General features: G+C 41.5%; 1 protein-coding gene across 1 annotated transcript in view; it reads left to right on the top strand.

Moving 5' to 3' along the window:
• Positions 1-12,282, top strand: part of LOC309569260 (putative N-acetylated-alpha-linked acidic dipeptidase) — a 256,771-nt gene that overhangs the window by 237,990 nt on the left and 6,499 nt on the right. The window contains exon 17 of the mRNA XM_082275019.1: positions 4,512-4,604. Within this exon, the coding sequence (XP_082131145.1) occupies positions 4,512-4,604 (93 nt within the window). The remainder of the gene's footprint in view (positions 1-4,511; positions 4,605-12,282) is intronic.

Raw genomic sequence — 12,282 nt, 5'->3', positions numbered from 1 at the left:
TATTTTTTCTCCCTGTCTGAGCTCTGCTGTGCAAGGACTGTGTGAGGCTGATACCAGGTCAAATTCAGACTGCTTGTATTTTAAAATACATTTATTGATGTAAGGCTAAAGCAGAGCTGCATTAGTCAGGGTTTTTATATCTATCTGGAGTTTAGCTCCAAATAGATCTTTAAAGGACCTGCTCATAGTTACACAGTTAGCCAGATTGAAAAATACACATATATCCAATGAGTTTAGCCAACAAACAAAACAAAATAAAAGCCTACAGCCACAGAACTCAAGACTCATATTTGATCCAGATGTGCAGCTCCAATGTGAAGAATCCAATGCCATAAGGCGCCTCCAGTGATCTCCTCCGTGTTGAAATCTGCACTGCTGTCAAAATTATTAAAAAACTTTTTTCGGCCTAATGGACTTCTGTTTGTGATTTTTTTAACACAGAGAGATCAGCAGCAACATAATCAGTGAGGAGAGAAGGTTATGGCAGGAACTTCACTAAGGTGTACGTTTAGTAAACTGAGAAGTTTTCTCTCAGTTCAATTCTCGGCAGTTCTCAGAGAAAAAATATCTCCTCTGGCACCCAGTTTAGAAGGCGGAGAACTTCACTTCTCACAGGGTGATCAGAGGAGAAGTTTTTTCTCTGAGAACTGCCGTGATCTCTGTATAACTGGGTGAACTGCCTGTAATCTCACGAGATTTTGTGAGATTACAGGCACTGCTAAATTTAAAAAGTGAAACTAAAGTTTAAAAGAACTCGTAATGACATGTTCTGACACATGAAAACATATATATACACACACACACACACACACATGCACGGTATATATACATACAGTATATAAATATATATATATACACATACACACACACACACATATATATATATATATATATATATATACACACATACATACAGTACATACATACATACATGCCAATCTGTATGCAATTGCACTGTGTGTTGGCAGATTGCATGCAGATTGTACACCAGACCACAGGCTATCGTTTGTGGTGTGTGGGTGTGGGGACAGTGGGAAGAGTGATCAACACAGGGGTTCTGGCTTGTAGGATAGCTGGAGGAATCCTAGTAGTGTGTGGTAATTGCTAGACTGCTCCCCAACCCTTAGAGTGCATCAGATTGTATGTAAGATTTGTATCTGCCTGTGTGTGGTCAGCCAGCTGGATTGGATTGGAGTCTCCCTCTAGTGGTGACCGAAGGCAGTGCAGGCTGTGAAAGTATTGCAACCAATCTAATTACTTAAGCCCCGTACACACTTACCGATCGTCGGCCGAACGATCGGCCGTCTTTTGTCCCCGGGCTGTCATGTCCGCTGAAAAGTGCAAAAGACTGCACACGAATTTTGTCTGCCGACTGCAGAAGTGATGTCATGTAATGGTTAACTTTCCCTGTGTTTTTTCTTTTATGAGCATGCCCAGTCTTGCAAATCTGCTGTCTGTCGGCCAAATTCTGTACTGACTGGCGAACAATCGGCCGTTCTGGTGTCGGCATACAAACATTTTAATGCTTGCACGACAGATTCTGTTCGGCCGAAAGTGCGCTGTCGGCTGTCGGAAGCATCATACTAACAAGCCTACATTTGGCCGATCGGTCATCTGCCGAATCTTTTCTGCGACAATCGGTACGTGTGTACGAGCCTTTAGTAGGAATTTTCTTTATTTCCGTTATCCCCTTATACTGCCCAGTCACGATTCATCACGTCTCGTTTAGCTAGTCGCCGTGGGCATGGTTGAATCGTGACTGATTGGTTTCCTCCCACACTCCAAAGACATGCTGGTAGGTTAATTGGATCCTGTATAAAAAATTGGCCCTGCTGTGTATGTATGTGAGTGATGCCTCGTACACACGTACCGATCGTCGGCCGTAAATATTCGGCCGACGACCGATCGGCCGATTGTATGCTTGTTAGTATGATGCTTTCGACAGCCGACAGCGCATTTTCGGCCGAACAGAATCTGTCCTGCAGGCATTAAAATTTTTGTTGGCCAACACCAGAACGGCCGATTGTTCGCCAGTCAGTACAGAATTCGGCCGACAAACAGCAGATTAGCAAGACTGGGCATGCTCAGAAAAGAAAAAACACACGGAAAGTTATTCATCACATGACATCACTTCTGCAGTCGGCTGTTGTTGGCTGACAAAATTCATGTGCAGTCTTTTGCAGTTTTCAGCGGACAGGAAAGCCCTGGACAAAAGACGGCCGATTGGTACATGTGTACGAGGCATTAGGGACCTTAGATTGTAAGCTCCTTGAGGGCAGGGACTGATGTGAATGTGCAATGTATATGTAAAGCGCTGCGTAAATTGACTGTGCTATATAAGTACCTGAAATAAAAAAAATATATATATATATATATACATACATACACACCAGTACATACAGTATATATATATATATATATATATATATATATATATATATATATATATATACACACACAGATATATATGTGATTGTATAGTTAATGTGTTTCTAACCTGCTGTTGATGTATATTTCACTGCAGTAGGGAGAGTTTTTACTTTCACTTTTGGGCACTGGGACATTCACAGCAGAGATCTCCTATTTCTTCCTGCTATCTCCACCTCTGAGCTGGAGAAGTAGGAAGAGGAGATCTTCAAAGAGAAGCACAGTGATCAGGTGACATCATGTGTTTCTAAACTGGCCGTTTCTATTGCAGTGAATGCAAGCCGTTTGTGTGCTGAGATGAGAAGAGAAGACTATGTTCTCCACTACTCTTCTCAGTATTTTAAACCTGCAATGCTCTGAGACAAGCCGTGATCATCCAGATCTCGGCTTATCTCAGTTTACTAAACGTACACCTAAGATTGATCTCAATATGTTGGCTACATGTTTCTATAAAACATTGTCCATCAGGAAATTAGGTTGGCTGTACAAAGGGCATTCATCGTCAACATACCATAAAATGACCTATGCAGGCCAACAAATAAATCATTTAAAACTACAAACCTTTATTATATATCTTTAAACTTTTTAAAATGATCAAAAGGCCCTATTTCATCTATTTTACTATGTATGATTTGATCCAACAATGCTGTAATACTATTAGGATTTTACTTATCCAAAGGAGGGCACAGCTTTACTGATTAATACATTCATAGCAATTTAGGGAAAATAGGGACTGTCTGGTTTTGGTATCTGTTAAGCCATGTTCTTGAAGACAGCACCCACATTTCCCCATGGCCACCAACTAACTGCAATACCATGGCACACTTTGTATGGTGCTCAGCAAATGGACCTTATCATGAAAGGGCCACGTGATTGTATTTACCTCACTGGCCAAAGTACCCAGTTCTCTCTTTTCAGAGTGTCTAGGCACCACTAAATAAAGATCAGAAGTAAATGGGTAGGGTTGTCACACAAGGCAGTCACAGGGCCTCGCTGTCAGTTGCTGTCCACAGTTGCTGTGGGCAGGGCCGCAGATAGGGGGGGACCACCATCCCTCTTGTAGGGGGCCCCGAGCACACAGGGGGGCCCACACAGAGAGGGGGATTAGTGATAGACAACAAATACAGAAATCTTCCTCCAGCACCTGAATCTGATCTATCCCTCTCCCTGCTATCAGCTTTTATCTGTTGAGAAAGAGACAGTTGTCCCTCACTAATCCCCCTCCCTTGTGTGGGCCCCCCCTCCCAGCACTTATCTCTACTCAGGAGTTTATTTGTAAATTGTAACTTTGTTTCTCTCTCTCTGTCTCTCTGATCACTGAGCTCCAACTGCCCAGCCTGTATATTTTTCTCATCTCATCTTTTTTATTTAACATCATTTTTTTTTTAGATTTAGCAGGAATTATGCGAGTTATGTTATATTTGTGTCTGATAATAGTGATTTTGTTGTAATTTTAGCTAAATATATCTTTAATACTTTCTTGGGGGGGCAATTCCAGGTAGTCTGTACGGGGCCCCGCGATTTATAACAGCAGCCCTGGCTGTGGAACAACTTCTATACCATTCTACTTGACTGCTTAAGATCAGATATACATGGCAGTAATCTTAGCTGGCATCTGTAAGCTACAAATTACTACAGAATACTAGTAATTTAGCTTGCTTTATAAATACAACTTGATGTTGCGTTTAATGTAAGGTGCATCAAAAGGACTATTTATAAATGTTTTCCTACAAGATCTGCGCAACTTTCACCCAGGATCGAAATACTTTTTAAATGAAGTCTATTTAGAAAAATCTGAAAATCTTGGGTGAAAGTTGTGTGCATCTTGGGTGAAAAAAAATATTAGATATGCCCCCAATTAAAGATTAATTTGACCTAAATAGTTATCCATAGCTACCCTTTTACAATTACAATGATTAAGCTCCAATCTGACATGTTTGGGCATCATAACTCTCAGTGTTATGTACTTTTCACATTTCCCTTGTTGGACTCCCACTAACATATGAATCGTATTATGAAATAAATATGTTTTAAACAGATAGGAATCTATAAATTAATATTTTATGTTTTCTTTTCATTTCCAGTCCACTTGAAGTGAGAAAAATTAACGATCAACTAATGCAAATTGAAAGAGCGTTTATTGATCCTTTTGGAGTAGGCGGCAGCCTAAACTACAGGTAATTTGGTTTGATCAATTTTTTAAATGTATTATAAAAAAATAGGCAGCATGCAGATATGGATTACAATTGTTCCATATGTATAGAGCTTCTGCCCTTCACTGTAAGCTTGAAGTGACTGGATGATTACACAATTCATAGCTCTGCTTTTCTGGCTAAATTGTAGTGCATTCCATCAATGTGATTGGTGGTAATCACAGTAAGTGGGACTAGGGTACATATTGCTATTTTAGTTTCCAAAAAGCTTTAAAAAGCGCAGTCAAATGTTTGTCAAAAGAAAATGATATTAAAGTAAGCAATATTTCTAAATCACATAATGTATTTCTGTATATCCTGGAATATCAGGTAACTTTGCAAATGTACCCACTTTCCTTCTTATCCCTGTATTACAAGAACTGTCATCACAGGCCCAGGTAAATGAAATATTGCTACATTTACATTTCTCTGCATTCTAACTGCTGAACAAGACTGAGAACAATGAAGATGCTGCATGCACCTGTTTGATTCAATGGGATTGATTTACTAAAACTGGAAAGTGCAAAATTTGGTGCAGCTCTGCATGTTAGCTTCTAATTTCAACTTGTTCAATTAATCTTTGACAAAAAAAAAAAAATGAAAAACTGGAAGCTAATTGGCTACCATGCACAGCTACACCAGATTTTGCACTCTCTAGTTTTAGTAAATCAACCCCCATGTGTCCTGTGCCAGGAACCATAAATTATGATTTATGTGTTGCAATTATCTAACAAAATATGGTTGGATGTAACCTGTGAGGCACCTCCATCCCCATTCAGTTTACACAAGAAAACATAAATTGCCTGTTGGACTTTATATGAGGCGCAACAACACTAAGTTGGGATTTATTGGTAAACACAATTTCAACAGATCAACAGTAACATAATGCCATGTAGTCAAGCAGATTGGTCAATATATGCATACTTATCCCGTAGCCAGGTACAGTGTTACAAAGATCAATCAATAATAGTTGTAAACTTGCATCTACATAACCCAACGCATTTCGTGACATGGCGCCACTTCCTTAGGGGTTGATGCACACACAATTGTAAATCTGCAGGATATTACATGCTTATGACCTAATGGTAGTCGCCTGAAAATGTCTGACCCCGGGAACTGTGGGTGTGGGATTCCAGGGGCCCAGCAGTGCAAACAGGACAAGATGGAATGGCTGGCATGGAGAGCAATCCAACAAGTCCTCCACTGTGATGGCATAGTGAGATATGCTGACAAGGAATGAGGAATAATGTAGCTGACGTGGAGAGCACACAGGGCGACTACCATTAGGTCTTGAGCATGTGATGTCTTGCAGATTTACAATTGTGTGTGCATCAACCCCTGAGGAAGTGACACTATGTCGCAAAACACGCTGGGTTACATAAATGCAAGTTCAACCTATTATTGTTTGATGTTTGTAAACACTGTACTTGGCTACAGAATTAATAAGGATATATTGACCAATCTGCTTGACTATAAAGCATTATGTCACTGGTGATATGTTGAAATTGTGTTTATCAATAAATCTTTACCTTGTTGATTTTACAATTGAATGTTTTCTTGATTTATGTGTTGCATTGAAACCATGTACTACTTGGAGAAACAGATGTCAAATTGCCCGTGAGGAAGCTCCTGTAGAAGTTTAGTTAAACATGTTTTATGGTCAACAAATACCATCCTTCCTGAAGAATCCACTTGGCAGCACCTTTTTTTTAAAATAGGCGCCTCTACTGACCACACACTGGTTCCATTTTGGGGCCTTCTCCTCTTTACCATTGGTCACCAGATGCGATCATAGCCTAGTGCAGTGCAAGAATATTCTCTACAGGTGCTAAAGTAGGTTGCTTGACCTTTGGACAGGTATCCATCAATCTTATGAATGTGAGTATATGCTAACTACACTTTTTTTATCATACGTTCCATACAAGTACAACTGAATACTTCTCTGGAAGGTGACTATATTCATTGATCAATAATGTATAATAAGGCCCCTTTTCCTGTGGGAGTAAAATGCATTAGTAATGGCATTAATATCCATTAGTAATCACGTTTAATAAAGCCCTTGAAAAAGTGGTAGTAACAGATGACTTATGCCGACCTACAGGTTTTTACGTCTTTATTCTATCTGGCCAGTTAGGACTCATTTACACTTGCTTTGGTCTCTGAAGAGTGATCTGAACATGGAGTGCATTTGACAGGTGGAGAGGAGGCGTTGTATTACCTCACTGTCTCTTTTAACCCCTTGAATCTAGCCCTAGCATGCTGCAACTACGAGCATTGCACATGGTTTTGGGGTGCTTGGGTAGTGCTCGGAGGGCGCTAAGTCCACTAAGAGCGTAAGGGGGTATATTTCCTGCTTTGCAGCCACAGCATGTGTACACCCCTGTCCACTGCCTCTGCAAATAAACAGGAAGTGGTTGGGGTGGGGGGCATAAAAATGCAGCTTAAAGTGGTTGTAAAGGCTCAAGGTTTTTAACTTCTACATTCTATGTATAAAGGTAAAAAACCTATGTGCAGCAGCCCCCCTCCAAGTCCCTCCTAAAAATTACTTAAGCCCCATCTCAATTCAGCGACGTGCATGAGAGCCTCGGCTCTCCAGGGACTCTCCCTCCTCACTGGCTGAGCCAGTTAGCCAATGAGGAGGGAGAGGGGACAGGGACGAGTCACGGCTCTGTGTGTGAATGGACACGCAGAACTGCGGCTTGGGAACAAGCCTGCTTGGGTGCCCCCATTGCAAGCTGCACTTGGCAGGAGGGAGGGGCCAAAAATGCCGGCGAGGGACTGGAGAAGAGAAGGATGCTGGTTGCTCTGTGCAAAACCACTTCACATAGCAGGTGACATGTTTGGTATTTAAAAAAAAAAAAAAGCTTTTAATATCACTTTAACCGCTGGGTTTTTACCACCCTTTTTACCACCCTTCAACTGTTTATGTGAATGAGTTGTAAGTGGTAAAAAAGGAGAAAAAAATCACTAATTTTGAGTAAGGTCAGAGTTTCTGCTTTGTTTCCATTGCCATTATTTGCGATTTTGAATAGCTAAATCTATTGCACTGCATCTATTCAGAATGGCTTGGCAGCTGCACTTGCTGTTTCGACTATAAAGAATCCTCCTCAACACTCTTCTGACCCCTGATACACAACTTAAAGTGAGCGCTAGGTGCTATAAAAAAAACTTTTGCTCATAAATAATAATAAAAAATCCACAAATAAAATTAATCTACACAACTCAAGCTGTGAATGACTCTTTGCAATGTGCAAATAATACTATGATCCCACGTTATTGTCTGCACATTGTAAAGAGTCAGTTACAGCTTGAGTTGTGCAGAATAATTTTATTTGTGGATTTTTTATTAATATGTATGATCAAAATTTATTTTTTTTTTTTTAGCACCTAGTGCTCACTGTAAGTCGTGTATCATTTTTTTAGTACTGTGTAAATTACACAGGAATTGTGTAAATTGATTTGGTTTAATACTCTTCTGACCCTGCTGCTTCTTCTGTAAGCTCCTCCTATCCAAACAGCTTCCACTGGTCCCCAGTGCCTGAAATACAATATAAAATAGCAGCACTATGTAGCGCAACAGAGTCTGATTGGCTCGCTGTTGATTTACTAAAACTGGAGAGTGCAAAATCTAGTGCAGCTCTGCATATAAACCAATCAGCTCCCAGTTTCTTTTTTTGTTAAAGCTTAAAGAGGTTGTAAACTTGTTTAAAATTTTTTTTTTTTTTTACAACCTGCAAGAGAAAGACATAATGAGCTAGTATGCATCGCATACTAGCTCATTATGAAATACTTACCTTAGAACGAGCCCCCGCCGTGCCGCTCTCTTACCTGTATGACGGGCGACATGACATGTCGCTCGTCTTCCGGGATCGCGGCATCCGGTCATCTGATTGGCCGGAGCCGCGGTGACGTCACTCTGCGCACGCGCGCGGGAGCCGACGGTCACGGCACGGGGCTCTGAAGGAACGGCACGATCAGCCGTTCCTTCAGAGCGCATGCGCCAGTGACGTCACTGGCTGCATTAAAGGTAAATATCTCCTAAACGGTGCATGTTTAGGAGATATTTACAGTACCTATAGGTAAGCCTTATCATAGGCTTACCTATAGGTACAACTTCCTGAGGAGGGTTTACTTCCTCTTTAATTGAACAAACTGAAGTTAGAAGCTGATTGGCTACCATGCAGAGCTGCACTAGATTTTGCACTCTCCAATTTTAGTAAATCCACCCCTTACAGTGTATATCTTTAGCTTCTCCATTTGATTTGGCTGTACTAGGGATTGGAATGGAACTGCACCGTGACTCATATGTGTTCAAGTTGATTGTGGAAATGTGCAGTAAAAAATTTGTTTTATCCCATGTAACCTTAATGTATCAGTGTAACTAGGCCCTACATGAAATCTCCCAGGGGTATGTAATCCTCTTTTTACCATATATCCAGCTTTGAAAAGCACAGGAATTTGACACAGCTGATAATCAGTGTACTTTCTCTAATATACGTCCCCGCTGTAATATATTGTATATTGTTATTGTGTCATACTTTGTATTATGTATTTGTCAATCTTGCTAAAGGCCCTTCATTATTAGGTAACACAGGTTTTCATTTACCCCTCAAGCCTTTCATGCTAGCTAAATAGCATAGCTGTTTTCATTGCTTCCTTTGTATTTTTCCCTAATCTTTATCTATTTTTACCCAGCAGTGTTTTGTCCTGTGCAGAAAACAAGAACCATCATTAGTAATAGCAGTTGCATGGCACTCCAGTCTTTCCATTATGCTTTAACTGCACCATGGAGAATCATTCTGTGCCATGAAACAAATCTATCCTCCGTCTCCGACAATGTAATAGTAGCCAATTATACCGGCTGAATAAATGACAGTAACAAAAAGGCAGACTACAGAGAAAAAAAGGAACATTGTTTATGGGATATAAAGCAATGTGTGTGGTTGAAATTACCTTGGTAATCCTCAACAACATTAAAAAAAGGAGGATAATGAAACTGAAAATGCAAGATTTTCCTATAGTTAAGACCATGCATACACTGATGGCTTTGAGAAGATTCGCCTTGGTCCCTGGATCTTCAGCTGCTGCTAAGCCTGATGTATTGGCCCTGAAGAGTTTTGTGCCACAGAAAATCTATATTACTTGTTTGAGAACTGGATCAGTACGAGATCCAAACAATTCTCCGGGAGAGAAATTTGAATATATATTTGACAGTAGGATTGATTTATTAAAGGAGTAGCCAAGGTTCACTTTGCAAAATGGATATTTCACTAAGCTTAGTGAAGAAGGTGAATCAGTGCTGACTTTTTCTATTCAATTATGTCCAAACATAAATCCAGTTTTTCTTTCCTTTTCACATGTTTGGCTTCACTTTGGAAAGTGGTTATTCTTTATTCCTTTTCTCTAGCCCAATGGTCCAGACTGTGGCTCTTTGCTTGTCTTTATACAACCCACACAGCACTATTCCCCCTACTGATGTGAGGCACTATTCCCCCCACTGATGTGAGGCACTATTCCCCCCACTGATGTGAGGCACTATTCCCCCTACTGATGTGAGGCACTATTCCCCCTACTGATGTGAGGCACTATTCCCCCCACTGATGTGAGGCACTATTCCCCCCACTGATGTGAGGCACTATTCCCCCCACTGATGTGAGGCACTATTCCCCCTACTGATGTGAGGCACTATTCCCCCTACTGATGTGAGGCACTATTCCCCCCACTGATGTGAGGCACTATTCCCCCTACTGATGTGAGGCACTATTCCCCCCACTGATGTGAGGCACTATTCCCCCCACTGATGTGAGGCACTATTCCCCCCACTGATGTGAGGCACTATTCCCCCCACTGATGTGAGGCACTATTCCCCCTACTGATGTGATGCACTATTCCCCCTACTGATGTGAGGCACTATTCCCCCCACTGATGTGAGGCACTATTCCCCCTACTGATGTGAGCCACTATTCCCCCCACTGATGTGAGGCACTATTCCCCCTACTGATGTGAGGCACTATTCCCCCCACTGATGTGAGGCACTATTCCCCCCACTGATGTGAGGCACTATTCCCCCCACTGATGTGAGGCACTATTCCCCCTACTGATGTGAGGCACTCTTCCCCCCACTGATGTGAGGCACTATTCCCCCCACTGATGTGAGGCACTATTCCCCCCACTGATGTGAGGCACTATTCCCCCCACTGATGTGAGGCACTATTTCCCCCACTGACACCAATGATAAGGCACCATTTCTTCCCCTAACACCAACAGTGGATCATAATTTCTCCCACTTACACCAGTAAAGGAGCCCTGGTGGGTCCTGTGACCCCAACGATGGGGCATAATTCCTCTTACTCTTATAAACAACTAAACATTATTCTTCTCCCTGGCACCAAAAATAGGGTTCTATTCCTCCCGCTCATACCAAAGATGGGGTACTATAGTGAAATATTTAAAGCTGAACTCCCTTTTCCACCAAACTTCCCTCTCCCCATAAGTTCTTATTTCTGTAGCAGGAAAATGGCATTTTAATTTTCTGTGACTTCACCGCACTTTTACCAAGCCCATGGTGATGTCCGGCTGCTGGTAGGAGTTTCTTTTGAGGAGCCTACAACACAACCTATGGAAGAACATGGGTGGGGAAAGACTGGGGTGATCCATTGACTGCAGGCAGCATTGACCCAGGGTTATAAAAAAAATCCAAGGGCATGGTGACAAAACCATAAAGAGAAGGAGCAACTGCAACTGGTCATCATTACAGGAAACCACTACACTGAAGCTGTTACTTGGACATAACTGAGGCAGGGCACAGAATATGCTGAAAGAAAATGAAAACTGATATTAGATTGTGTCAGGATAGTAGTTTGCCATTAGAATATATTTGTGCTAACTGGAGTTCAGTTTAACCACTTCTGGACCGGAAGGTTTTCCCCCTTAATGACCAGGCCATTTTTTGCGGTTCGGCACTGTGTTATTTTAACTGACAATTGCACGGTCATGCGACGCTGTACCCAAATAAAATTGATGTCCTTTTTTTCCCCACAAATAGAGCTTTCTTTTGGTGGTATTTGATCACCTCTGCGATTTTTTATTTTTTGCACTAGAAACATAAAAAAAGCGACAATTCTGAAAAAAAAAAAAAACAATATTTTTTTTTACTTTCTGCTATATAACATTCCCAATAATAAAAAAAATCTATTTTTCTTATCATTTTAGGTCAATTTGTATTCATTTTTATTTATTTTTTTCTGTACTAATGGCACTGGCAGGGAAGGGGTTAACCCAGGGGCGATCAAAGTATTAAATGTAGGCCTAGGGGGTGTTTTCTAACTGTGGGGGGGGGGGGGTGGGATTATGGAATAAACACAGGGATCTGTGTTTCTAAATAGGGGGAACACAGGAGCCCTGTGATAATTGCTGAGAGAACAATGGTCTGCAGTGTTTATAACAGCAGACCGCCATTCTCTCGTCACGGGGAGCGATTGCGGGTGCCTGGCGGCAATCTCGCCCACTGTCCCGGCGGGTAAGCTTCCCCGCTGGTGAAGCGCCTTACATGTACAGAGATTCGCGGGAACCTGCCGACCTGCCACCTTATATCTGCAGTGACTGTTTGGCAAGTGGTTAATAAAAGGGCTTTCCATGTAGTATACACCCCAGCATTCAACAG

The sequence above is a fragment of the Pelophylax lessonae genome (assembly GCF_965119305.1).
Source record: "Pelophylax lessonae genome assembly, chromosome: 13".
NCBI classification, from domain to species: domain Eukaryota; kingdom Metazoa; phylum Chordata; class Amphibia; order Anura; family Ranidae; genus Pelophylax; species Pelophylax lessonae.
Note: the sequence above shows the minus strand (reverse complement) of the source record. Positions and strands in the feature narration are given on the sequence as shown.